Source organism: Amia ocellicauda, chromosome 22, assembly GCF_036373705.1.
Source record: "Amia ocellicauda isolate fAmiCal2 chromosome 22, fAmiCal2.hap1, whole genome shotgun sequence".
In the NCBI taxonomy this organism is placed as follows: Eukaryota; Metazoa; Chordata; class Actinopteri; order Amiiformes; family Amiidae; genus Amia; species Amia ocellicauda.
The window spans coordinates 2,455,229-2,482,575 of NC_089871.1; the positions used below are offsets into that span (position 1 = coordinate 2,455,229).

General features: G+C 47.5%; 4 protein-coding genes across 5 annotated transcripts in view; 3 read left to right on the forward strand and 1 right to left on the reverse strand.

Moving 5' to 3' along the window:
- Positions 1–10,383, forward strand: part of nxn (nucleoredoxin) — a 62,382-nt gene extending 51,999 nt beyond the window's left edge. The window contains exons 6-8 of the mRNA XM_066696368.1: positions 712–891; positions 1,840–1,964; positions 7,502–10,383. Of these exons, the coding sequence (XP_066552465.1) occupies positions 712–891; positions 1,840–1,964; positions 7,502–7,684 (488 nt within the window). The 3' untranslated portion in view covers positions 7,685–10,383. The remainder of the gene's footprint in view (positions 1–711; positions 892–1,839; positions 1,965–7,501) is intronic.
- An 89-nt stretch (positions 10,384–10,472) lies between these two features.
- On the reverse strand, positions 10,473–13,064 carry mrm3a (mitochondrial rRNA methyltransferase 3a). Its single transcript, XM_066696367.1, has 4 exons — positions 12,601–13,064; positions 11,707–11,951; positions 11,427–11,588; positions 10,473–11,182 (listed from the first exon to the last, which is right to left on the reverse strand). The coding sequence occupies exons 1-4, from the start codon at positions 13,038–13,040 to the stop codon at positions 10,590–10,592; spliced, it is 1,440 nt and encodes a 479-aa protein (XP_066552464.1). The 5' UTR covers positions 13,041–13,064; the 3' UTR covers positions 10,473–10,589.
- A 401-nt stretch (positions 13,065–13,465) lies between these two features.
- glod4 (glyoxalase domain containing 4) lies at positions 13,466–18,509 on the forward strand. Its single transcript, XM_066696369.1, has 9 exons — positions 13,466–13,622; positions 14,008–14,057; positions 14,536–14,656; positions 14,806–14,950; positions 15,701–15,837; positions 16,156–16,242; positions 16,821–16,934; positions 17,196–17,282; positions 17,993–18,509. The coding sequence occupies exons 1-9, from the start codon at positions 13,533–13,535 to the stop codon at positions 18,056–18,058; spliced, it is 897 nt and encodes a 298-aa protein (XP_066552466.1). The 5' UTR covers positions 13,466–13,532; the 3' UTR covers positions 18,059–18,509.
- A 1,156-nt stretch (positions 18,510–19,665) lies between these two features.
- The window catches only part of LOC136718452 (bridge-like lipid transfer protein family member 2), a 28,346-nt gene continuing 20,664 nt past the window's right edge, over positions 19,666–27,347 (forward strand). For both annotated transcript variants that reach the window (XM_066696199.1, XM_066696200.1), the window contains exons 1-8: positions 19,666–21,148; positions 23,690–23,816; positions 24,354–24,403; positions 24,969–25,110; positions 25,314–25,432; positions 25,880–25,940; positions 26,338–26,530; positions 27,099–27,222. In XM_066696199.1, the coding sequence (XP_066552296.1) occupies positions 21,084–21,148; positions 23,690–23,816; positions 24,354–24,403; positions 24,969–25,110; positions 25,314–25,432; positions 25,880–25,940; positions 26,338–26,530; positions 27,099–27,222 (881 nt within the window). In that variant the 5' untranslated portion in view covers positions 19,666–21,083. The remainder of the gene's footprint in view (positions 21,149–23,689; positions 23,817–24,353; positions 24,404–24,968; positions 25,111–25,313; positions 25,433–25,879; positions 25,941–26,337; positions 26,531–27,098; positions 27,223–27,347) is intronic.

The window sequence follows — 27,347 nt, forward strand, 5'->3', positions numbered from 1 at the left end:
TCATCTAGAGTATGTCATTCCTTTGCTCGAGTGAGGGGCACAGACGGAATGAGCTTCCCAAGATTCTGCGGCCCTCTTCGGCTCCAGTCCCTGGCACCCCTGGTCTGCAGCCAAATTATCCCTGATCCTCCCCAAACCTCCTCTTCAGTACTCAATCCCTGGTGATGTGGCAATTCACACTGTGACTCAAGCAGCTTGCCCCCTGCACCCACCACTCTTGGTGCATACCGTCCCTGCTATGGCGAGAGAGAGCCTCCTGCCTTCCAGCTTGTGATTCTGCCACTAGTCCCTCGGCAGCACTCCGCCATGATGCCCTGGGAAACGCAAGCTGTGATGCTGTAGGCTGCGATTAATTAATTAGTTGTGCTTTTATCCTAAGCATCTTCATATCTGCACCCCCTGCTGTTTGCCGCTAATAGGTTTGAAGTCTCACCTATTAATAATAAGTCATCATATTTATATATATATATATATATATATATATATATATATATATATATATATATTATATAATAATAATCATATTTATTTCTTGGCAGACGCTCTTATCCAGGAAGACTTAGTTTATGCCGTTACAACAGTGCAGCAATGCAGTTTACATCAAAACAAACTCACCGCAGAGATGCCTTCAGATCTGAACTCCCTGACTGTGTCCCGGCCTCCGTTTTCCGATCTGGTTTTAATGCACTCCGTCCCCCTCCCCTTCCCCAGGTATCCCCACTCTGATCCTGCTGGACTCCGAGGGCCGGGTGGTCACGCGGCAGGGCCGGGTAGAGGTGCTGAACGACCCCGAGTGCCGCCACTTCCCCTGGCACCCACGGCCCGTGCTGGAGCTGAGCGAGTCCAACGCCGTGCAGCTGAACGAGGGGCCCTGCCTGGTGCTGTTTGTCGGTGAGTCGTGGGCAGGGCGGCGGAGCAAAGAAAAGGGTCTGATACGGCACAGTGCACTGAGGAGTGAAATACCGATGACGAGGCCAGGATGCGGCACATTGAAGGCACCGCGCACACAGGATTATCTGCCACACGGCTGCCTCCTATTCCTGCGAGAGTGTGATTTAAGTGTAGTGTTTAAGAGCTTTCTGATCTTCTTGCAGCTGTATCTGAGAATTAGGCAACCATTAGGCCTAGGCCTTAAGCCGTGGACCCCCCAGAGATTTATTTTCTCCTATAACAATCTGCCATCCTCTCCACTGTGCTTAATGGTTTATTTTATGGTTTATTTATTTTTTTTAGTTTCTGTTTTCAATCTGTAAGGTGCTACACTGTGAAGGGCACTATACTAAATAAAAATTGATTGGATGGATTGATACTCAATTGCCAGGATTTCTTGGCCTTTTATAACTTCTATAATTTTTTTGTCTTTTGCTTTTTATGTAACAGGTTGCCTGCAGTGTGAGTTCCTAGACTTACTCTGCCTCCAGTTAAAATATGACCTGATGCTGTTTTTTCTGTGTTAGCCCTTACAGCTTATTGAACACATCTTCCACGGGCTTTTGTGCCTTGATGTTCACTTGTGTTATTGCTCTCCCCTGAAGAGCCTAGTCACTTTGGAGAGATGGATGACCTTTTGTGATACATGCTTTATTTTTGATGTAGCAGAGCCTCAGTTGGGTTGTATAATCAATACGGCTTGTTTCATAGCTGGCCGGGACCAGGAGTTCCCAAGTGGCAGCCTGCAATTGACAACAATTGAGTGTTGTGGTAGTTGGGTGGTGAGTCGGCTAGGGTATCCTGCTCTTGTTGGGCAACTGTGACCCTTTTTGTCTGGCATCAAACTCCAGTATGTGGCAGTGATCTTTATGTGGGGAGCAATTATATTGAACTCTCGCTCTTTTCCAGACACTGAGGAAGAGGGGGAGCTTGAGCCGGCCAAGGAGCTCATCCAGCCAATCGCAGAGAAGATTATTGCGAAGTACAAGGCCAAGGAGGAGGAGACGCCACTCCTGTTTTTCGTTGCTGGGGAGGTGAGTGTTGGGAGGATGGGGGTGGGGGGCCTTACCATTCACTTCTCCGAGTGGCTCTGTCTGTCAAACACAATTTCACGCTGCTTTCTGTTCGGGCCTTCCCAGGACACAAACCCAAAACCACCTCTGTTCCAGTGTAGTGCAATCATTCAGTTCAGTGCATGTGGTCAGAGTATTTTAAAGCACCTGTTCTTTAATTTATAAGCCAGGATCCTGCCGGGAGGAGGCGGGTGCAGGGTCTGTACCCCGGAATACTGACATATCAACACAAATACAAACTGATAATTCTGAAACAAAAGCGTTCTGTGTGCTGGGGGAGGTGGAGGGGTGACTGTTCAGTCAGTGGAACAGCCTTCCTGTTTCCCTTCCACTCTCACAGCAGGGGTGTGCTGACCTGCCGGACTCCCCGCGGCGCAGCTGTTCCACTGCGCTGACGCTCGTGAATCTCCACCATCATCACAGACTCGCGTATGCACACACACGCACACACACTCACCTTCTGAAGAATGCGCTGTGGGCAATCCGCAGTGTTTACTGTAAGCGGTGCAGTAAGCGCAGTCCGGCTCTGGGATCGGGTTTCATGAGTCAGGATTCGTTTGGGCTGTTGCCTGGCAGAGGAGAACTACAGCCCTGAGATCCCCACCTGGTTCTGTTAATCATTTGTACAGAAAGGCATGATTTTTGTCTCCATCCTGGCAGAGTCGCTCAAGAACACGGAGCTGACATACATGTCTGTCAGTTTTTTTAAGTGTGGAAACTGTCTCTGTATCTTCAACACGTTTGGCAGGGGAGGGATTTTGAGACATGGACTGTGCCCTCCCTGATCTTTCAACACCCTTAGATTTCACAACCCAAATGCTCGTTTGTTTTTATTAATTTCTTTTTTTCTTTTTCTTCCCACTGATTGCTCTGGTCAGGGTTAGCAGAACGTATTGGAGGCGGATGTAGTTTAGGTGCTCACATCTTGAAAAGCTTACTGGATTGAAGGCCTAAACATCTGTTGCAAATGGGCGGAGGGGTTTTGCAGTCCTGGTCCTGCATGATTCATGTTTCTATTTAGTTTTGTTCTGTTTTTCGAACGGACTTGCTGAGTAAAGCTATAGAATCACTTCCCGGACTGGACACAGAGAGGTCCAGCACAGTAGCTCAGACTGGGGGGGGATTTACTGAGGATCAGGGCTAGAACAGGGAGCTTCCCGATGACCAGTCCTGATGCTTCAACCTTGGACCTCCTAGCCTACTGTCACATCCATGTTTTTCAGCTGATCGGACCTTTAGAGACCAGGAAAACAGCCTAACTTGTACAGATTGAGTTCAAATGATGGCGGCTCCGATTTGGGTGGTTTGGCGCAGAAACCCGAAACCCCCTCCCACTGTGTGAAACCAGGGAGGAGAGAAGAGATGAGAGGAACAGAGGGGATGGTCTTCAATTGATTCTCGGCCAGGCTTCCCGGGCAGCTACGTCTTTGTAGGCAGCTCAGGTTCCGCTTTAACTGTTGCTGGTTCAGCCGATATCACTAGCAAGGTTAAGAGGCCGGGGGAGGGTGGGGGGCACAGGTGGGACACTCTTAAGTTACCGGCCTTCTCCGATCTCCCAGAAACCCTCAGATCTCAGTGGGCAGCACCTGGCGGGGGCGGGAGATGGGGAGGTAGAGTCGGCGTCACCGGCTCTCAGCACCTGGACGCGGCCCGAGAGTTACAGCTCCCAGGGGCAAGCTCGGGGTTAGATCTTGTCATCGCCTTCGAGTTTGCCTGCATGTCTGCCCGGGACTGTTGTGGTCTTCAAGGGGTAGTTTTCTTAAGCCCTGACTGTTGTTAACACCTGCCTCCATCACGGCCAGCTCTGTGGAAAACACGCCAGCTGCTTAACCCTGTCCTGCCTGCCTTCACTCGAATGGCAATGTGATATATTAATGGTCTTCCTGCATGAACTTGGAGCTGATTTGGCAACTGTGGGGCGATCTGGCAGACTGTGAAGGAGTCTCTCTCGATTCCAGAGTTTTATGAATTCGCATGACCTCTTTGAACAAGACATCTCAAGGTCCAGGGCAAGAGTATAAGTTGGCCTTCCAGACCGTGCATTTTTTTCAGATGATTTCCAGGGTCACACAGGAAGATGTTTGTTTTCATCAGTCTGCACTGAATACACGAAAGGCACAGGAGACGCTTGTGCTACAGCTTAAGAAATATCAGTTAATGTGCATTTCGTACAGAGACTCTCATCGACCTATAGTAAGCGATGTCTGCTGTTGGTGACTCTCGAGTTGGGAAGGGAAGAGTTTACATGTCTAACCTATGCTTTAAAGCTTTCAGAGAAGATTCTCACTACATTATTTTTTCAGTTTAAAAGTTACCTTACATAATGCATGATTACATGAATTTCACATCCTATTGAATGCACATGCCGAGTGTGTACCCTTGATATTCCACACTGATTCACAGCGTTTCCCCCTCTTCAATGAATTCAATTCCCTCACTGAATGAACGCAGATCAGGGGCTGGGGCTGGGATGTGTGATCAGCAGCCGAACTCGCCAACGCACGCTCTGTTCAAACGCTGCTCCGGTCTGAACCGATTATGCTTTTGCAAGCTGCCTCGGAAACACCGGGAACCGCGCGTCTCGAGAGCCACTGTGTTTCTTGCCGTTTGTGCAGCTTCCCCCACAAAACTCCCCAGTGACAAACGCTCCACTCGGCAGCTCAAAGTCTCGGGTGACTGGCTGTGATGTTGCTTCTCGCAGTTTATCTTATGTATGGAGATGAAGGACTGAAATACAGCCACCTTGGGACTGCACTGCCTTCAGGGGTTGCTCTTGCACTTTACTACCAAACAATCATGGAGCCGGCGTCCCCCTGGGTGTGATGGATGGTGCCAGAGTTCATGTGTTAGGGTTTTGTGACCCCCAGCGGGTCTCGTGATATATTGTGGACAGCAGACGACTCCAGCTGCTGAGATTTAATGACCAGGCTGTCCTGCTGCAGCAGTGTTATTACGGAACGCATTTCCAAAAGATGCCAAAGACCAGCAGACACCTTGATATACAAGAACATCAAGCATCAAATTGAACTTGGCAAGACTGGCGTATCAAGCTATACCTACTAGTCGCAAAGCCCCCCAGATGCTGGCTAATCAGAGGTTCTCGTCAGGCCAATCAGCATAGCCCTTTCGCCAGCACCAGCCAATCGGATCTCTCTCCTCCGCGGCGGGGCTTATCTGATGGCTGGTGTCAATGGAATGATAGTGACACAAAGGGTTGAATAAACACGACACTGTACCTCCTCCACCAGCTCTCTAACCACAGCGCTTATCTCGATCTGGACTTGGCTGCTGTTTGTGCTCCCGGTCTTTGTTCAGAGCCGGCTCTGGGAGGCTGGGGTCGGTGTGCTTCAATGGTAGGCTGCTGTGCCTCATCAAGAACAGTTTACACAAGGTTAGTTGCCACACAAAGGGGGCGCTCTGGGCTCCTCCAAAGAGACAGCTGGGAGATTCCAATCAGATTCTTATCTTGTTCTGAACTCGTTCCATCAGAGGTGTGCTGATTTCACTTGTTCGCAAGTTCAATTCACCAGCTATTTTCTTCACTCCTGTTAGGTGTGATGTTGTTTTATTATTGTAGCTGCTCTGGGAACATTCGCCAAAAAAAGACCACACCAGGGCCTCCAAGCATTCGAGTTGTGACCTGTGCATTACTATAAAACTGTTTTGTCCCCATATCCCATGCATCCTTGCCATAGGGACATTCACTCAGTAGCACAGTGAATTATTGTGGTGTACAATGAGATACCAAAGCTAAATTCCTTTTGAGTCCCGCTCGTTCTGCCCAGAGTACTTTCTCAACAGTCAGGATGGGAAGCAATTATAAGCAGTGCTGAGGGCTGATTCACAAATAGTGCTGCCAAGTTTAGAGGACTTTCATGCGGACACCAATGAAATCCTTTAATGACTGTTCTCGGGAGGGGTGGGTTATCCAGGGTCATGTAGAAAGGAGAACTGAACTGGCTGGGGAGGGCTGCAAAAGGAGAAGCCAGCTGTTCAGAGAGAGTGTGCATCATCGTTGCGAGTCTGACTCCACGGCCGATTTAACAGCAAACGGCACTAGGGAACGAGGCAGACAGTCAATTTAGACCCCATCGCCAGCGCACCGAAATTCCACTTCCATAGCAAGAATACTCTAACCCAGATCAAATTGGGAGTTAAAGGGTTAAATCATAAAAAAACATTCAAATGAAGAAAACTCTGCACTGCCTGTGCAGCAGTGCCACCGACTGGTCTCCAGTGGTATTTATTACTTTCATTGTGCAGAAAATTCCTTACTGGGAGAGATGTTCTCCAAAACAATATATTCAAAGTCTTTCTCGGGAGGGTTGTATGTAGAAAAATAAAGAGATAATAAAAATATGTTCTGAGTGTAAGAGCGGCTCTTCGGGCAGCAGTGGGGTCTTGGCCCAGTTACAGTTGGACTCAATGAACAGCACTGCGGTACATAAATTCACTCTCTCTCTCGCTCTCTCTCTCATAATAACTGATGATGCAGCACCTAATACTGTTGGGGCTTGACTTGTTAAGTTCGTCAAACGGGGAGTGTGAATTTTCAAAGAGAAATAAAACCTGGTACTATTTTCATCCCATGGAAATGTGTATGTAGGTTTAGTGACCAATTCATATTATTTTTGCTTCTCTTTTTGGTGGAATTGTACAGGCCATGAATCTTAGATCGTAGATGGCCGGGTGGATGTTCCTTGCATGTTACCAGCTTGATTTTGAAAATCAAGTTCATTTTGGATGTGCTCTGGTTCCAGTCTGGCCAGTATTGTTGCCAACTATTGACCAGAATCCACCTAATGAACCAATTGGCGCTGCCTAATTTTGGATGGCTCGAATCGGCCAGGCTTTCTCGGCACTCAACAGTGCCCCCTGTGCCCAACTGGGCCGCCTTTGTGCTCTGCAAGGTAGAGCGCTATGCCAGTTCTCCCTACAGCGCTCTGGGTCTGCTGTTTGCACTGTGGACTGACAGTGTGAAAAAGAAAGACTGATAAAACTTTTCAGAGGTTAAGCAGTCTATTGTAAATTGTTGCATCTCTCCTGTTTTACTATCAGGGATGTAGCAGTCGATACAGATATTTAAGGAAAACAATTAACACCCACCCACACACACTCTCTCTCCCTCTCCCTCTCTCTCCTGGTCTCTTTGGCTTTCCTCTCTCACACGCTCTGTAGAGTGGAAACAGATGACGCTGTTAAAGCGTCCCAACGGGAAGAGAGCAGGGAAATGGCTCTCAATCATCCAAAAATATGGGAACATTAATAAGAGATTTCCTGGAGTCACTGCGGGGTTGTTGGATTTAGTGTGCCATTTTATATGCTTTCATATGATTGTGTATTTGATGTTTCTATATTTTGTATTGCAATAGATCTTGAAATAGATCTTAACTTACCCTGAAGGCTAAAAGTTCCCTTCATTTGACCCAGCGATGTAAGGACGTGTGTCGTGGCTCCTGCTGCATCTCACCCGTCTGTGTCTGTCTCTCTCGCTGCAGGATGACATGAGCGACTCCCTGCGTGATTACACCAACCTGCCCGAGGCGGCGCCGCTGCTCACCATCCTGGACATGTCGGCCCGCGCCAAGTACGTGCGCGACGTGGAGGAGATCACGGCCGCCGTGGTGGAGCAGTTTGTGGGGGACTTCCTGGCAGAGAAGCTCAAGCCAGAGCCCATCTAGAGAGAGCAGCTTGGGCTGGACTGAACCCTGATCCCCAACCCCTCCATCCCCACTGACACCATCCCCTCCTCCAGCTCTGGCTCACCTCCCTGCTCTACCCAACCCCACCGCCAGACTGTTAGAGCAGAGCCTTGCTTTTACTTTTTTATTTTAAACCGTGTTCCATCTTGACGTCTCCTCCATCTCCCGTCGTGCCTTTCGTTGACTACGGCGCCCACTTCTGTTTAGCTACTTTTTTCTTTCAATGTCAAGGAGTAGCCCGTTATTTTATCACTAGGATGTTGTCTTCTCCCCTTTAGCTTGCATTGTAATGATAACTTCATGACTGCAAGAACAACTGCTACCCCCTGGACTGGACGGGACTGGACTGGGCTTTGACTTTGGTTTCTCTTCTTTTCTTACCAAGGACACTTTTTTTTCTTTCTCCCCTTTTCTTTTATAAAAGATCTGACTTGCCAACAAATATTACATAAAAGAAAAATGACAAAAAAAAAATTTAAACAATAATAAAAAAAAAAAAAAAGTATTAAATAAGCTGTGTTTCATAAGAATATACTGTGCTGAAGAAGTGACCCGTCTTGGAGTGAATCTGTTCGATGATGTGGACTCTTTTCTTCAGGGTGAGATTGAGTGAACGGGGGCGACAGTATGGATTGTGTGAGGGATGCACATTTATCGTGCTTTACAGTAAATGGCTCAGACACAGGAGAAGGAACCCGCAGATCTTTAAATCTGTGGGCTACCCTAAGGGAATTAATTGTTTAGTTTTTTCAACTTTGCTTTCTCTATGTAGGACCCTAATAACAGCAGTTAATTTATGGCCCAATTTTATACTAGCATTACCCCTCCCCCAGCCCTGCTCCCTGCAGCTGGAATGCATACGAGGTGTTGTACAATGTCTGAACACTCAATAAAGGGGGATGAGCTGAGCCGGGTGTTTTCAATGTGCAGTGGGAGGTCAAGGCCCACAGCTGTGTTAGAGCCTGGAGTGGTAATTCATTATTGGTTAATGAGTGGGGGGGTGGCTTCTGGCACTGCCTGCTGGTCAAAAGTAGGTATTGTGAGAGATGTATTTATTTTTACACTGCATTTTAAAAGATGTAAATTCAAATTCATGCCACTGCTGTCAGTACTTGCAGTATAAATTCTCATACCTATTTGGCATATTTGGATCCAAATGCCTTTTTAAATGCCCCCCTGTACAGTATGTCTGTGTTGTGCAGTGGTATTACTTACTACAATGTGCAGTTGAATCATTTAATCACCAGATAGTAAGAACTGCCCCCTCCACCCAGCTGAATCAGCCATTGAAATGTCCCATTGGAGGTGGTCAGCGTGTACCTACTCTGACAATCTATGCGTGAAGCATCAGCTATACCAGCTATACCACCCTTTCCCCAAATAACAAAACCCAACCAGAGGACCACGATGCCTCTATAGACACCTGAGCCAGGAAATGACACGGCAAAACTGCAAACAAAGCAGCAGCTGGCAGGATCCAACATCTGCGTCGGTTTGCAGGTGCAGTCAAGCCCTGGAAAGCTATAGATTCCAAGCTAATCCTCCTGCAGGACCCTGATCCGCGTCTCCCCTCCCATTCTATGGCCGGGATCCAGCGGACTCGGGTCACTTGGAGAGAGCTGGGTCTTGGCAGTGACTCCCCTGGTTCGTGTTTCTCAGATCCCCGAGTAACACCTCTTTCGAATCGCTCTCCCCCCGCATGTGGCTTCTGCTGCTGGTTAGAGACTCGTAAAACACTCCCCCACTCTTTCCCTGCTTCTCACCCCCGGAGCCAGAATCCCCACCCCTGGCTACAGTCCCTGTGTTTCAGTCTAAACTCTGACTGCCCCGGGCTGGTGGGAGTCTCGTTGGTGGGTGGGGTGGGCTGGCTGAGAGAAGCGCATAGCGTGGACCCCAGGAAGAGTAGCTGCCGCAGTAGCAACAGCTAATGGAGATCCTAATAAACTAAACTAAAAGTGAGGGAAGCCGAGGGAGGAGTGAGAATCCAGATTTCCTCTGGTAGCTCCACGCTTCGCACTGAAACTGCAACCAGACCTGAAAGGAATGCATTGCTGCTGGAACACGCAGGCATGTAAATTCATGTGGGTTTCCTTTTCTTTCTTTTTTGTTGTCTCCCCCCCGCCCGTCTCCTTTAATGTGGTCCTGACAAATTAACCGACAGTCTGCGCTGGTCTGCGATGGACTTATAACCTCCTCTAATTGTCCAAACCCAGTCCAAGTCTACTCCACCACTTCCAGGGAGAAGGAATCCAAGTCACTAGTTTATATTGGCACAAAGCAAGGACGCGGTGGTTGGGTGGTGAAGTACAAAGTGCTCCAGTGCTTAATGAAACTGGTGGCTCTTTGAAACCTCCCCCAGAACTGGAAACTGCCCTGACTGATGCTGCAGTGGTGCGGGTGGAAGGGAGCGCAGTTTCACAGTCTTCTCTGGGAGCAGGGGCAGTTACGAATGACTACACCTTGCTTACCTCTGTTGGAAGCGCACATGCTTTTCTCAACAGTGTGAGCAAGACTGAGCGCATCGCTCCACCGCCACAACAGAGGAAGCAAGATCAATTAACAAATAAAAACGTCTGATTTAATGATCTATTGCGAATTCTGTGTATATGTTGGTGGCTAACCAGAGCGGAAGTCATATGAATAACTGATTAAACAAAACCCCTTCCAATTCAAGCATGCTTTCACGAGCAGGGATGTTTTCTTTGTGGTGTATTGTGTTGATGTGTGGTTTTCTAAAGCTACAGTGATGAACGAATGAACCGATCACTCTCAATCATGTGTTATTTATTCAGCAATAACTTCAATCACCAGGTCCGTACTGGGCTGGAGCCAGGTCAAGAACAGCACCGTGTCAGTCCAGTCAGAGTGTCGCTAGGCCGTGGATTTAGCCTTGCTTCCAGCCTGCCTGCCTGCCTCTCTCGGTCAGTTGCCTCTTGGCCTCGAATACCAGGATGCTGGCGGCCATAGCGGAGTTCAGACTGTCCACTCCCTCCACCATGGGAACCAACAGCCTCCGCCCATCGGTCTTCTCGGCCAACAGCAGCGCCTCCAGGCTTAGTCCATGGGTCTCCCCACCAATCACGAGCGCAGTGTGGCCCCCGGTCCAGTCCTGGTGGTACAGATGGGACTCCACTGCGGGGAGAGTGAGCCTGGCACCCCTGTCCTCCTCTTCCGAGTCAGAGTCAGAGTCTGAATCCGAATCAGATTCCATGGCGTACTCCTCATAGCGAGACCTCCTGGGATTCGGCCGGTTGCTCACCCAGCCGTAGTCCCCTGCCTTGCGAGGCGGGGCGGGGGGCTTCTCTGCCTCTTTGGGGCCCTCAGGGGCGGTGCTGCAGTTGTCGGCCAGGTGGACGGTGGTCGTCTCGGAGAGGTAGTTGGGAACCTCCTCCCAGTGCAGGCTGGGAACGATGGGCACGCGGAAGTGGGCGCCCATGGCGGCTCGCAGCACTTTGGGCTCCCAGACATCCACACAGCCTGCGGGGGAGAGACAGGACTGAGACGCTTTCCTGAAGCGGGCACCTCTACAATAGCCCCCACAGTCCAGTATTAACCCCCGTTCTGCACTGTACTGGCACCCCTTGGTGGAGTATTTTGTCCTATTATTCTGTAATATTCCACTGCTATATTTGCCCCTGATATATAATTTCGCTGTACAATATTTACCCTTGTTGCATGTACCCTCGTGGCACAGTATTTACCCCTGTGGCACAGAGCTTACCCCGAGTGAGCAGCACTCTCTGACAGCCGGCGGCAGCAGCGCAGCGCAGGATGGTGCCCACGTTGCCCGGGTCGCGGATGTTGTCGCAGATCAGAGAGAGGGGCAGCGGCTCCTGCTGCTGGGGGAACACCAGCTTGCCCACCTCTGGACGGGAGAAGATGGCTGTGGAACAACAGGCACCGTCAGGGGGGAAATGTTATCACACAGGGGGCTAGTTTCCCCATTTTCAATAATGGTTTGCTTTTTAATGCATTTGAACAACTGAATCATAACTCCTCACCGATCACGCCCTGCGGGGTCACCAGGTCAGACCAGATCTTAATGTCTTCGAACTTGACTTTGACAAAGGAGGCGCGCCTCAGCTTGTCCAGCGGCAACGTCCTCAGCTGGTCCACGGAGCTGAAAAACAGCGTCTGGGGCAGCGCGCCCGCCGCCAGCGCGTCGCAGATCAGCCGCCGGCCCTCCAGCAGCACCTTGCCCTGCTTCTCTCGAAACGTGCGGGAGCGTGCCACGCACACCACCCTCCTGGAAGGAAGATGGCAGCTGGTCAAATTCAGGTACCATAACTGATCAGGAAGGCCCCCAGTGGAGAACACTTGGAGACAGGACAGGTTTTTTAGAATGGAATACTTTTGCAAGTTTTGCACCAAGGTTACTAATTTGGGAGGTGACATCGGGGCCTATTTTAACGATAGAGGTGACATCCTCACCACAATTAAAATGATCAAGCAAGAATATGATCGCACTGTGCCATAAGGGACACTGAAAATGCTGAATGGGTCTTTGCAAGGGAATGCAAGCTCCCTAACTATAAGCATACCTGATTAAAACCATGACTTTAACTTGGTATCCTGCAACCCAGCAGTTTTCTGGGATGCTGATCCATCAACCACGAAGTAGTAAAGGAGTAACAGACTCCTATTGCACAGTATTTTGAGCCACTCCAGGTCTTACTGTGAGCCAGTGGTTCTGTACAGCAGCCCAGACCAGCTGTGCTTTTTAAATCTTACATTTACATGAAAAGCCTTGACTAAAAAACATACATACATATGGCTTCTTATTAAAATGTTTTTAAGAAGGCAAACTAGTGGTACGTCTACATGCAATTGAAATACTGTCACTGCAGGATCGACAGATTACGCGCAGCCATGGAGCTGAAAAGCAGAGCCCTCACGCCAGTCTCTTGTCTCCAGGGAAAGCCTTCTCGTATCGCAGCCCGTCCAGCTCGTCCCCGGGGTCTGCAGCGCCGGCCACCGCGCTGCTCCGCACATGCTCCGCCGGGGGGAGTCGCTCTCCAGCTCGGAGGCCAGCTTGACTGTGAGCCCCGTGTCTGGGGACGGAGCTGCCCTGGCTTTGCGGTTTCTCTCTCTTCGCCCCCCGGCCGGTGTTTTTCCCGCTGTCTGTGGCGGGTGGGTGCCCCCGGTCCCTGGGCTTGCCCGCTGATTTCAGTAGCTGATCGGTATCATTTCCCGGGTACAGCACCTTGACGGGGTTGCGTCTCAGCGCCCTCACGTATCGCTTGACATCGACAAGGGCTTTCTCTCGCCCCGCCAGAAAGGTCCTTGACTCCGCAGCCAGGACTCGGAGACTCACGCTTCTCACCAGCGCCGCCATGTTTACTGTGACTCTGGCATCCGGGTGTTTCATTGGCTCTTCGTCACCTGTGACGTCAATAGTCCAGGAAGTGTAGTTGTATCAAGAGCCGTCGAGCTGCGACCAGGCTCGTCATTTGACTCTAACAGGTCAGTATTTACTACTATCATAATGTATTCAAACCATAACTGTGCAAAAGTTTGAATGGGCATGTGTATTAATTATGAAAATACATGTATTGATTTACTAGTGCTTTACTATTACAATGAAATAGTTATATATCTATACACATTAAATACATTTGGAATAACACACTATGCCGGGAGTTTAGAAATACTATCACTGCATTGCTATGGATATGTCATTGTGCTGATTTTATTTTTATTTCCGGCATCTAAGTTGATTAGGAGGCCTTGATCGAACGGAAATGACGTAGTGGCTAGCCAGCTGTGACGCAAGTGAAAAGGCTCTATCGGTGCCGCAGGGAGGGAGAGGGGTGCGCTGGTGGCTGTCATGGCTCTCAGACGGGCTCTGCACTTTGTGTTTAAAGTCGGAGACAGACGCAAGACCGCCGCTTTCTATCGGGATGTGCTGGGAATGAAAGTAATGTGAATTTCCACATAGTTTAGGAAAGATAACAACCCAGGGGAAGTTGCATTATAAAAACACATTTTCATTGCATAACAGAAACTTTCAATGCAAATCTAATCTCTCTGCTCCGGTGCATTGTGCAATTATCACAAGGTCTGTGCATTGGTGCCGATTATGCTTGTGTCATGCACTTGTGTTTTGGACTAGAAGTCACCACGTTTACCCACATTTAAAACGATAACATTTGTATTATTATTATTATTATTATAGCGCTTATGTCATTGTCAAGTACGTATATATTTTTAAAGGCAGCGTATTCATGCATTTGTGTGTGTATGTATTGCTGTTATGAATTATTTTAGTCTTCTAATGAAATACTAATTTAACTGTATTGTAGATCCTGCGTCATGAGGAGTTTGAAGAGGGATGCAAAGCCACTTGCAATGGGTAAGACATTCTGGCAGCTCGTTATCATTGCTGCCTTCCCCACATTGCCAATACTGCGGAGGTCTGATTATGTTTCTTTAAAAATAAAAGCGATTGCCAAACTTATTGCATCACCATAGCATTGCAGCTAGTGTTAAGGGTCCAAAACCTGTATTTTTAGTAGTTAAGAGCGCTGTCTCTTTTCTTTCCACCGTGCAATGCTTTATAACTGTTTTTAAAGTAATTAAATTATTAAGAACCTGGCATGTCATGTACAGAGGTCTGGTAAATTGACATTATATATTTAATGTTTGTGTTATATAAGTCACACTGTGTTCTTGAGGATTAATATATCCTCAGGAAAGGGGGTTAGAAACACGCAATGCTTACAGAATGCCACTCTCAGTCTGCCACGTTGTAGTCCAAGATTAGGCCTGGCAATGTGTCTGTCTGTACCCCCTGCCTTTGTGTGAATGTCGGTGTCCGTTTGGTCTGGCAGTCCATACGATGGGAAGTGGAGTAAGACCATGGTAGGGTTTGGCCCTGAGGACGATCACTTTGTGGCGGAGCTGACCTACAACTACGGCGTGGGAGAGTACCGGCCGGGCAACGACTTCCTGGTGAGTGAATCCCCTGCGTTCCTGGCTCCCCGACCTGATTGAGCTCTTCACTTACTAAGGCCAATAAAATCCTTTAAATGCACAGTTTTTGTGCTTGTCGCTTGTGACAGGAGTTTTATGCAGTGTGACAATAAAACCTGTCGTTCCAGGGCTTCACTGTGCAGTCCAGGCAGGCAGTGAACAACGCCAGGCGGCTGGGCTGGCCCCTCACCGAGGCGGGGGATGGCATCTTCATCACAGAGGCTCCAGGCGGGTACCGCTTCACCCTGCTGGACCAGGACCAGCCCGAGACAGGTGGGCACCTCCACTCGGCTCACAGCCACGGATGTAAAGGGAGAAACACCCTTCTTTCCTTCTGCACTATGGCTGGGTTTGCGATTTCTGCTAATAGTAAGGCAGGGAGGCCCGGGTTGGTCTTTGGCAATCGAGTGTCTTTGGTTTGGGTCTGTGTTCCAGCTGAGCTCTCAGTTGGGGGAATTAACTAATAATTTGGTTAGTTAATTTTTAATTAGCTTTGTAATGGTTTTCACTGCCTAAAAAGCTGCAGATTTTAAGCTACATCTGTCTTTTTATAGGTGGCTTGATCTCCTCAACTGTTTTCAGAGCTAATTAGTTCAATCGAAATCCTCACTGAAGTAACAGAGCTCAGCTGGGATGAAAAGCAGGAAACGCTTGGAATTCCCTACGCTGTGGCATTATTTCCATTTTCAAGTACTTTACACTTCACGGCATTATAGTTGTGCTGCAGGCGGGAGGGTGAATAATATCCTGGAACAATATTCACGACACAAGCGAGCAGATGTTGTTTACAGCATATTTTAAAGGTCTTGAACCAATAGTGATTAGTTCCAATTACAAGACGCATTGGCAAGATGTAAAGGTCCCTCAAACGCTGCTTTCAAGCTCCTAGTACAGCGGAGCCTATTTTTTATTTGAGGCTTTGATGTAACCGTGTAACGCTCTTGCCTGTGCTTGTGCTGAGCACCAGCTTCAGTGTTGTGTGTGTGTTCAGCAGCAGTGTCAGTGTGGTGGTGTTTTTTGCAGACCCTGTGCAGAAGGTGACGCTGGCTGTGTCGGACCTGCAGCGCTCCACTGCGTACTGGAGCTCCCTGCTGGGCATGCAGGTGTTTGAGAGGGACGAGGGGAGGAGGACGGTGCTGCTGGGCTTTTCAGACACGCAGGTGGAGTTTGAGACTTGAGTATTGATTCTAATTATAATTTTTTTAATTATGCACTTGGAATCGCCAATCCCTGAATCAAGGTTTGCCACTTTGAGTCCTCCTAAACATGTGCTGGCAGCCTGGGAGTCGACACAGCGCAGCAGAGGTACTGCGCAGGGGTGAGGACGGATGCAGCTGAGACCACTAAAGAGCTCACAGCTGCCTGCTAAGCCACAGGGGGGCGCAGTTGTGTGATGTTTGCCTGAGCTGAGGCTTTTTGTGTAACTATGGAATGTGTGAGTACATGTGTATATGTGATATATGATTATGTGTTCACAGTGCAAACTGGAGCTGCATGACATCGGTGGGCCAGTGGATCATGGGACGGCCTTCGGGAGAATCGCCTTCTCCTGCCCCAGAGAGCAGGTCAGGGGTTACAGACAGGGGGCAATGGGGAGGCAATGGGGAGGCATCCACATAGGAGAGGACCTCGGGGCTAGAGTGAGCAGAATCACAACCCTGGGTCTGCCTACTATCTCCATGGAGAGAGGAGAGAAGTGCCTCCTTAATCAACAAAGTGCCTTTACAGAGAAATGGCCTTGTTTGCATAAATCTTCACGAGACCCTAGGAAGCTTTAGAACTGTGTTTGGCAACTGAGGGAATAAATAACAGGCATTTTTTTAACAAAACAAGGAAGTAACAGGGCAGCCTGCTTCCTCTTTCTCTCTATTCTGGGGGTTTGTGTGTTTTCAGCCCTTCTCCTGGAGCACCCTGCAGCCTGCTGGCTTTGTTCCAGCTCACATCTTGGTTACCCAATTGATATACCCAATGTTAACAGTGACATTGACTTGACTTTTACTTGAGTTGGAAGCACCTTCATTGATTAATTAGAGGGATTTACAAATAAATGTGCTGGACAGTGCAGTGTTGCTGGAGTGAGTGGGGAGCTGCGTTGTGTGGAGTGTGTGTCCTGACCTAGCGGCCTGGGCTGTGGTCTCTCCAGCTGCCGGGAATCGAAGCTCAGATGAAGAAGGAGAGCCAGAAGATCCTCACGCCTCTGGTCAGCCTGGACACCCCCGGGAAGGCCACAGTGGAAGTGGTGATCCTGGTTGATCCCGTGAGTGCTGGGAAATACCAAACACAATCCGGGGGTTGACAGGAGGTGAAAACTAGGGGAAGGGGGACCCAAGTACTATGAAATCCATATTGTTATAACCTAAAATGAATTAATTTTAAGAGACTCAGCCATGTCCACTGAGTGGTTGGATTAATTACATTAATACTGATTTAACATAATTCCATATTAGACTGAAATCTAGGCCAAAGAAACAAAACGGTGTTCAAATTGAATTGGGTTAATTTCTCTTCTGCTCTTCAGGATGGCCACGAGATCTGCTTTGTGGGGGATGAGGCATTCAGAGAGCTGTCCAGGATGGACCCCGGTGCCAACACCCTGCTGGATGCGGTGAGTGCAGCGTCCAGAACGCCTTTAATAACATGACAAGAAGTCTGTGCTCGCAATTAATCTACGTTCAATCTTCAGTGTTAAGGAAGCCTATAGGAGAAATGTCTTGTTTTTTTGCTCAACACCTTTCTTTAATGTTTATCATTTAATCAATTATGCATTGATTCTCTTGAGTTTGGACCAATATTCATATTTAAAAACAAAAATGGTCTATGCGCTGTAATATATCTTGATTCAGTTTGGTCATAGAGGCCTGTTTTGTTTCCTCTATAAAAATATAAAGGAATAAAAACCCATAGTACTTACATATTTCTCTAAAACTGACCACAAAGTAGGGATCTGGGAGACCAAGCGAGAAGACAATCGAATAACAAGCATCTTCATATTTCCAGAACCCAGATTCAGTCCACAGGCTGCACTTACACAGGGGTACAGAGGTGCACCTCATAGAAAGTGCTAGAAAAAACATTGCCTTGCCCCATCCATACCCTTAAAATCAGTCCTATCGATCCGATATTTCTTTGGTGCTTAGAGATGCAGCTTTCCATCATTGTGTGTGTTTATATTCATATGATTAGCCTGAAATTGGTGGAAGGGCTTTTTTAAATCAGCAGAATATAGATTTTCAGATACTTTTAAGAAAAGTCTCATTGCCAGAGAGGTGCTTGGTGTGTAGTGCTAATGGGCGCTGTGTGTTGCTGGCTTGGCAGGCGATGACCGCGGACAAAAGCGATGAATGGTTTGCCAAGCGCAACAAGCAGAAGGCCTCAGCCTGAAGCTGTGGTGGGGGCGGCTGGACACGGACTTTCCTGACGGGTCTTGGGAGGCTCTGCTGGACCTGCAGGGAGGATCCAGAGTGATCCACAACATTCCTTGTCAAAAACTATCCTGTAGGCTTCTCTTCATTGCTTTCCCCCTCTTTCTCTCCCCACCAGGCTCCTCCTCCAAGTCACCTTCTGGAGACACTGAGTTTTATTATAATTTATTATGGGTTGGGTTAGGACTGTTGAGATTTATTCCCATTCCTCAGAAGTTGACACAGGATTACTCTTTACAGTTAATCAGTCCACAGGCCTTTTACTATAAAGTGTGGCACCAGGCAACTATTATTTACTTCAAATCAGTGCAAAGCTCTTGTACATGATGTCGAAGGGGCTACCTCTCGTGTGCTGTATAACCTTCAAAAAGCTGACTGTTTCCCACTGAATAAAAGACTGAGAATCCTGATTTTCTACTGTGGTCACTTCACTGGGTTTGGGGGAGAGTGACCAGTTTCTTCTGGCTGATTTGGACAGTGGGGTTTGATAATGGATGTTTTCTGCCATGAGATGCAGGTATGTGGACAGACTTTAGACCAGGAGGCACTAGTTGAGGCTGAACCCACACTCACAGGTCACTTCCTACTGGAATGTGTTCACAGATCTCTGGCAACACGTTCTCCAGCCACAGGGTGAGCGGTGTCATGTGATTGAATATGATGGTACCACAAGGTCTGTCATATGACCTGTTCCTTGTTTACAACAATAACAGGAACAAAACTTGTCATCTTATACCGCAGATTGTCTACACCTGCTTCATACAGATCAATATGGGTTAGCCTTGATCTTTAGATAGGAACATATAGGAACCTTGATTATCTAACTGCATCAAAAAGGTGATTAAATTATGAAACTGAGTAAAAAAAAAAAAAAGTAAAGTGTCTGGTTCATAATCACCACCAGTGTCTTTAAAATAATAAAAACTGCTGGGTCCATCTTGTTTTTGTTTTATGAACTAATTTGCTCTTAAGGTAAGGGGAGACAGGGTTCAAAGTCTGGTTTTGTTCGGTAAGCAGTAAAGACGGGCTTATTATAGGGAATTGTGGGAAATAAAGTTGTGGCTTAAGATACTTGGTAAAAGTCACGCTGAAGGGTATAAAAGGTGATGACATCAGATGCGAAAAACTGATACAATAAATACCTGATACTTAAAACCAACCCCAAGACCCCACAAATGCCCCACATTTCATCATTATTTTGAGGTGTTACAGTAGGTTATTCCTGAGTTACTGTAACTCCTCAAAATCCTTCTCTGCCTTATCTTGCATTATAAAATGCAGTCCCATATTCCGTGGCCTAAATGCACTGTGGAAATTAATTGTTGTGCACTGACCATCTATATAAACAAACAAATGTCTAAATAAAACTATTCAAACTGGATATTTTTATCCAGTGGGTGGAGGGAGGGGGGGCTTGGCTGTCACCAGGAGCCTGCAGACGAATCCACTGTGAGCCAGGCGACTGCAGGTTAATCCAGCTGGGATCTTTGGTAAGAAGGGGCTGGGCCACTGACTCCTTTCAAGGACACCTAAGCAGGTCCAGGCCTCCATGACCAAATTATGATTCCAGCACACATCCAGTGCTGTGAGACGGGGCAATAGCAGCTGCCCACACACACAACAAACACTAGCTTGTTTTCTCAGTTTTTTATTTTCTTAAATCTGTATTTCCATCAACAAACTATCTTCCAATGGATAAACAAAATGTACTTATTTTGAAGTGTTACTTTTCATACCTTCACTTTGTTTTACTATATTAGCGAGCAATTAAAAATGTAATTTATTAGTAAAGAAAGCTTATGAGGAAGGGCGGATATTAAACTCTGGGGAAGTACACGGTAGGCCGCGCCACTTCTGCTTGTTTCTAACGCTGAACTCCGGGATAGTTCACGCTCGGCTGGAAAGCGGAGCGCGTCGCTGTGCTGCCCGCCGTGTAAAACAACAAGCCCAGCGCACGACTGGGGGTCCAACTCCGAAATTTGCAGGCTGGACCCTTGAGGAGATACAAGACACAAGAAAACCCGCTGGTCGGGACCGGGGGAAGTGAGATATTTAAGTGGGTCGGGGGAAGGGAAGAGCCGTAGTGCTGCTGCTGGTAGTAATACAGCAGCGACGGGACTCTGATTTGACGAGGACTGGCTGCCGTAGCCTCCAGCTCAGGCGAAGCTGTCAAAAAGACCCGGGGAGTTGCACTCCAGAGAAGCGGGCTGTCTGGCACAGCAGCCCCGGCTGTGCAGTGAAGTGACACGAAACCAAGCCAAACCAGTAGTATCCACACCCCGGTCTCCCTCATCATGTATCGGCGGATCGGAGGTGTGTGGCACGGGCAGTACGGGTAGACGTAACGTGAGGGAGAAACGGCGGAGCAGCCAGGGTCACTGCACCCGAGACATGCAATCCGGATAGATCTGCTGCTTTTGGGGGTGGGCAGGTGTGCACGTCGGAGGGGAGAAGGTGATTCAGTTCAGATATCGTGCACTAATGTGGAAAAGCCACGTAGCCGGATAAGTGTTAGGATTGGAGCCTAACCCAAGACGCGTACGTCTAAAGTATATCGTTGCTCTATATGAAGATACATATTCACGCTACACAATGTTCTGGGTTTCATTTGTATTATGATTTAGTATTTATATGAGGTATTTTATATTGCATTAAAACGCGACTGGTGGGAGTGACTTTTTATATATACACGTATCTTTCACATTTATCGATATCAATGACGCTGAAGTGTAGCTTGATTAAGTGAAATCGCTTACTTTGCATCAGATCAGTCACCAGGGTGGTCTAGGCGAGGAAGATCGATTGTGTGGTCTATATGGTGCAGTACAGACCCTATATTATATCTATATATTAGCTGTATTATTGCCCCGCGGGTTGGCAGCGCTTGCAGGTGTCCTGACGGGACGTGCTTACGTCACTTTGCGGGGTCACATTCCTTCCTGGGACACCGTGTGGGCTGAATGCGGGAAATGTGACCCTCCAACATGTCTACTATCCTGTTGATCTTGCTGGCCCTGCTGTTGCTGGCGCTTGGTATCGTCGTTTTCAGGTAAGATCTACTTTTCTTGCCTTCAACTGTGTTTTGCTATTGCTTTATTTTGCCAAAAGTCCATATTCGAAGTCTAGGAGTGTTTGAAGTGGCTGTATCAATGTCCTGGTATATTCCCATACTTCCACTCACAAAAACACTGTCCTTACTGCATTTGATATAAAGCCGCCTCCTTACAACTTCATGTTAGTGTGTGGCAAATAAGGACTATTTTACTTGTGACATGTGCAAACGGATTTCTTCCACTTCGTCAGTAAAGAGGGTGGGAGGAAAAGCAGAGCAAACCTTCCTGTACCTGTTTTCAGGGTGTGAACGCAAACACAGAGTTGAACTGTAAAGTTGAGCTATATGCAGTGGGACTCAAAACTTCTTCAAACAACCAAGTAAACAAACAATCTTCAAAAGCAACATTGAAGTTGCAGCACAGCACTTCTGAAAAGCAATGATTCTGGACAGTTTATTTCTGCATTGTGTAATGATCTGTGGTTGCAAACCTAGTTTTTCCTACCTAAACACTTTTGTTGTCAGAAGGTGGTTTGTGAAAAGACTTGTGTGTTTGGCTAAATAAACTCAAGTAGATCTTTCATCTATATATTCATTGTGTAATCATTTCTGGAAGTGTGCCTATTTATACCTCATTACTCAACAATACCCATTCATAGTCAGAAGGTCAGAGACAGGGGGAAGTCGTGTCTTATTATTTTTAAGACACTTGTTGGTTTCATGCAATTGTTATGTATATTTGTTCATGTTTTTTTTGGATGCATGCCTGTGTATACTTTATTAATTTGATGCATAGATAAAAGATTCTATACAAGTACTGTAAGTATTTGCTTTCCTTGCATACAAGAAAGATGGAAGAAAAAGACCTTTAAACTTAGTTGGCAATTAAATCCTACAGGTGGCGTTGCTTTAATTCCAGAGTTCAACCCTTATTTAGTAGGAACTGCCTTCACGGTCTGTCCAGAAACACAGATTATCATTTTGTTTGATGGTTTGTATAGTAAGCATCAGATAATTATTCCCCAACTTGTGCTAACCTCTGTAGTCAGCGATGCAGCTCGGCAGAGGTCTCTTGTTTCGGGTGCTGCAGATTCCATCAGCGCAGGCTTCGTTTTTCAGCGGCCTGTGTTGCTGTGAAAGCCAGCACAATAGGGCAGCTTTGTTCACAGTCACAAGTGTTGACTTGTCTAAACAGACAATTGAATGTGCATCAAGAGAAAGAGAGAGGGGGAAAAAAATAAAAATTAGCCATTCTCCGACTCTCTTCAAGTGATGCCATAATAGCTAGCCGGACCTGAGCTGTGGCTCTGTGTAGTATTTCTAGCTGTCACATCTTGTCGGCGTCGGAGCACAGTTGAAAAATTTAAACGAGGGGGGAAAAAGTACTGGAGTCGCACATTTGTCCACAGTCTGTAGGGCTCTTACAGTAATATGAGATATCACTAATATAAGATGATTCTATTGCAGTCTTTGACAGAAATACTTAATGCATTTTCCTGTATGCTTACCTGGATGTACAAATGGTTTTTGCTAGTTTTAATGGATGATACACATTCACACCTCAAGTACAGACAAAGCTCAGTATGTGTTGTGTCTGTAGCCCTTCACATCTCACATAATCTCACTTTGAGCCGAGCATCTTCGTTCAATAACTGCAGCACAGAAACGGGCAGCGTCTCTAGTGGCACATCAGATTACGTAAGAAGACTTTGTGTTTTTTCTGAAGGGCAGCTTCCAGAGGCCTAGTTCTTGGCGTGTAAAGTGAATTGCCCACTTCTGTCTATCAGCTGCCTGTCCTATGAGTCAAACCTGTATCCACCCTTGTCCACTCTCCTGAACAATTTTAAACAGCCTGCCTTTTCTACTCCAGTCTTTGTTAACCCATTAGGCCACTACAATTTCCCACAATTCCCCGTTTGACTTTAAACCAAGTACACTTGCATTCATTCTCTTTTGTTGAGTCTCTTCTCCTCCTTCTCCTCTACCCTTTCTGTAGCCTGGTGAGTTGCCTGCGAAGCTTTGACCAACGTTTGTTCAGCTGTAGTTAGACCAGGCCACAGTAAACCATAGTGAAAGCCAAGGTTTTGCTGTTACATGGTTGACGGTGCACAATGAATAATGCCTGGACATGTCAATGCAATAAATGAAGAGGTGCAGGCAGGGACAACGATACGGCCCATTCTTGCGATGTTAGGAATCACTGGGTTAGACAAGTGATTCTCCTCCCTTGTCCTGGAGTCACCCGGTGTCGTTATTGAGTAAAATGTATGAATCACAGTTTTTTTTTTTTTTAATTATCTGCTGTTAAAAAGTTAACTTGAGACTTGGTAATAAAAGCCACATTCCTGTTATATTGGGAGGTATATATACATTATATTACCCCAGATTGACAATTTCTAATGACTGAGCATACACATTAGCCATTGATCTGTTCAGCACCTGAGGGAACTGGATTAGACTGCATGCTGTCCCTACACCTAATACCCAACCTTCCCAGCACTGACGTACCCATCCCCTTCCCTCTCCTCCTCCCTGCAGATGGTTTGTTTGTCGCCTGGCTGTGCGCTTCTTCCGCAGCAGGCTCAATGCGGACCTCAAGATCAAGTCGGTGGGCTTCTTCTCCGTCCGCGGGATCAGCCTGCAGTTCCACCCACAGCAGACGCTGGTAGGTGCCACACAAGCCAAGATCTCTGCGTTTGTGAACCCGGCCAGCTCGGGGCCGGTCTCCACCATCTTACAGTGAGGTCAAGTTCAAACCCACCCCGTGTTTTTCTACTGCAGCGGTTTTGTAGCGCTGAAACCTTTGCACTGTCAGGCACTGCGCTTGCTTCGTTTGACCATTTGATGGTGCTCAAATACTTTATAAACACTGTAAAAAAATGTTTAAAAAAAGCCTGAGTCACTAACTATACTGGAATGAGGCCAGACCATTACCTCTGAAAAATCTAAATCTTTAAATTCTCAGGGTCCTGTGTCAGAACACATTTGTACAATAATCATTGCCTTTTTTTTCAAATCGGTACAGGATAACTGCTAACTGTGTCTGTTCTACATTAACCCAGTCAATGATTGTCTGATCACATGTTTCAGAAATACCTTTTCTTTTATTATTTTAGTGTTGTTGCTTTTCTTTTGTTGCCCAGATTTTACTGCCACTGCTCCTCCGTCTCAGACAACCGCTGTTGCTATTTCTACTTCACAGGAAATCGACAGGATCTGGCTCTCCAGCTCTCTCTTCAATCAGGACTTGCCGTGAGTGCAGCTGTGAAACGGTGGATGGAGGAGGTCTCAGGATGTCAAGCAGGGAGGCATCCTGCTTTTGTTTCCAAGGCTCTTCAGAGTCTGCTACTGTCTACCTTGCCTTGACTTGCTTGCCAGCTGCTTTAGTGGAGTCAGTGTAGTCTGAGGTTTCACGTACGCTGTTTGGGTCCCCGTAGGCAAAGTTTAGCTTCATAATACATCAGTATTCATCCCCATACCCTTTAGTCTATCCTGTGGTGTGAATAATGTAGGAAGACCAAGTGAAATTGTGGTAAATCATGAAGAAGTATAGAAAATCTTGACAAAAAACAGGAACAGTGCCCAAATTTATACTGGTAATCTTTCTAAGGGTTCCCGGTGCTTTAGGTAAAAAGCAAAAAGTACCAGCATTCTTTTTTTAATATTTCTTCAAACCATTGTGTTTTTCACACCTACCACTGAAGAATAGGAAAGCCAGATCTTTTATTTTGTATTTTTCAAAGATTCATTTCCTACAGACTTTAAGTTGAACAAATCCCTGTAGCCCACATAGTAACCATGAGCTTTTCTCTCTCAGCCGCTACCTGGCGCTGTGTGTGGGCGAGACGCGCATCCGAGTGGATCTGCAGGAGCCCCTGGTGCGCCCAGAGGTCAGAGGTCATGAGTCGGGTCCAGGGAAGCTGCCAGTCAGCCCCTCTGTGCTGCGTTTCCTGTCTCAGGTACCAAGGAGTGCACAGACACGGGATACCATTCTGATACAGTGCAATGCAATCCTGTGCTGGTCGTTATTTCCTATGAGTGTCCTCAGTGGTAGGAGTTCACAAATGAATACTGCGCTGTTTTGGCGATGCAATCTGGGGGGGCGTATTTAAAGTGACCGGTGGCCCTTGCTGATCTCTGCGCGTCTCCTCCTGCTCTCCAGTTGTTCTCTCTGCACGTGGACTCTGTGAACGTGATGGTGCTGCATCTGGCCTTGCCCGAGTCCCTGTGGCACATGACCGTGACCACCATCGCCCTGCTGCTGGACCACGACGGGAAAAGGTGAGCAGGGCAGAGCGCCACACACACCACCTGCCCCTCGTTTTGGCGCTGGTCTGAATTTGTCCTGTTGTCACTTGTCATTTTTAGTGGATGTGGTTATCAAAAGCGTTTTGCAGCCTTCTGTGCAGCAGACTAAACAGCAGCCACTGCTGCCTTACAGAGTCGCATATAATTATAAGATGTTTTCTGTGTGCTTCACTGTGTATATTGCATGCTTTTATTCAATTATAAACACCCCTGGCTGCAGTCCTTCTGAAAAGCAGTGATGGGAAGCAATTTCATCCCTGTTGAGTCTAGTCTGTTATGATTCAGAAAATGTGCATTGTACCATCACAGTAGGAGAGCTCATCCGCCTGATCTGTAATCAATTGAGGAAGGAAATTATTTTACTTTGCCGATGCCCACGCACTGTCCTCTCTCAGCCCGTCTGTCCCTTCTAACCTATAGGCTGGCGTGGGAGTTTTCCGTGGGCCAGCTGAGCAGCAAAGTGCTGAAGAGCAGCCGACTGGTGAGTCTGCCACTGAGCGAACAGGGGCCAGAGCACAGGGTCAGTGGCCATAGTGTGGGCAGTGATATTAGTTTCCTGCTAATTTGTTTTGCTTTTTTACATATCTATTTTTACATAATGTAACCATTACTCCCATCAGGCCTGAACTTTGCTGAAAACTGTATAATTTCACCCCAGTGCGGGGACACACTTTGAATGACCCCAGTTTTCACAAAGTGAAGTGGAATTGATCACCCACAAAGATTCTCACTACGGCAATTCCAATTCCATGTTCTATAATTCTGACCTTTGCCCACCTAGCAGGAGAAGGTGTGCATGTATGCGTCAGTGGGGGGCTCTGAGCAGCAGTCAAACTATCCTGATTCCCCCGGGCGCTTGCCTTGTCTCCCGACTGCAGCAGGACTCCTGCCTGGCGGAGGTGTCTCTGAGCCTGGGGCTGACCGGGGACCTGTGGCTGCCGGAGCTGCGGCCGGGTAGGCTGGGCCTGGCCATGCGCACCCTGCAGGCCGAACTGCATGAGGGTCTCTTCCACAGCCAGCTGCTCCTGACTGGTGCCTCCCCAGTGCACGCTGCGCAACTCTCGGAAACAGGTGAACACTTCAGCCTCAGCACTGTGTTGCGCTGTACGCCAGTCTGGCTCTGTTGTGGTCTTGGAGGGCTGAAGTTCAGTAGGCCGCTATGAAACAGCAGTGAAAGATTAAAGTCCAAATGAGCAAATTATTATTTACAATTAAAGAAATGAAAGCTTACATGGAATGAAAAACCAATGCTTCTGTAGCCTATCAAGGCCTGGAGTCTGTGCCTGCCTGCTGTATATCATTGTGATTGTGTTTTCTTGGCTGTGTTGGCTGTGGCGGCCATTGTCTCTCCCTTCTGTCCTCTGGAGTGCAAGGTTGTTTCAGTAATAGGACCAGAGTACCCTTGAGATTAATCGCAGTGGTAGTGGATTCGAGGAAGAGGCTGTAGAGGTGATGTTTGGGGAAATTTGGGAAAGCCCTGACAAGCCTCACACTGACAGTCGACATGCTGAAAATTCTCCCGGATACATTATTTAAACTTCATTTGACTTCCGTTTAGGGCCTAAAAACATTGCAGCAAAAGCGCAGTAGCGTCCTCTTGACACGGTTTGTGTTGTCTTGTTTTTCGGACTCGCTTCAGAAAATGAACAGGAGTGCTATGTCCAGTCTGCAGCTGTGGAGCGGTTTCATCAGCTGGTCCCACAGAAGGTCAACGTGGAACTTGAGAACACCAACGTCACCCTGTCCATGCACAGCCAGAAGAGGTAACCTTAGTCCAGTGGCCCTGCGCACACCCAGGCTTATACACTGGGGTTGCCTGTCATTGTAGTTCAGTCCAAACTAGGTCATCATCCCCGTTCGCAGTTGACCATGACTCTCCGTGTGATAG

What these genes read in the sequence shown, in the direction of transcription:
- mrm3a (XM_066696367.1), bottom strand. Translation starts at nt 13,040, where the DNA reads ATGGCGGCGCTGGTGAGAAGCGTGAGTCTCCGAGTCCTGGCTGCGGAG. An exon ending in CCTGGAGACAAGAGACTGGC is followed by an intron (nt 11,952 to 12,600) that starts GTGAGGGCTCTG and finishes TCTTCCTTCCAG; the next exon opens with GAGGGTGGTGTGCGTGGCAC. An exon ending in GACCCCGCAGGGCGTGATCG is followed by an intron (nt 11,589 to 11,706) that starts GTGAGGAGTTAT and finishes GTTGTTCCACAG; the next exon opens with CCATCTTCTCCCGTCCAGAG.
- glod4 (XM_066696369.1), top strand. Translation starts at nt 13,533, where the DNA reads ATGGCTCTCAGACGGGCTCTGCACTTTGTGTTTAAAGTCGGAGACAGA. An exon ending in TGGGCTTTTCAGACACGCAG is followed by an intron (nt 15,838 to 16,155) that starts GTGGAGTTTGAG and finishes ATGTGTTCACAG; the next exon opens with TGCAAACTGGAGCTGCATGA. An exon ending in TCTCCTGCCCCAGAGAGCAG is followed by an intron (nt 16,243 to 16,820) that starts GTCAGGGGTTAC and finishes TGGTCTCTCCAG; the next exon opens with CTGCCGGGAATCGAAGCTCA.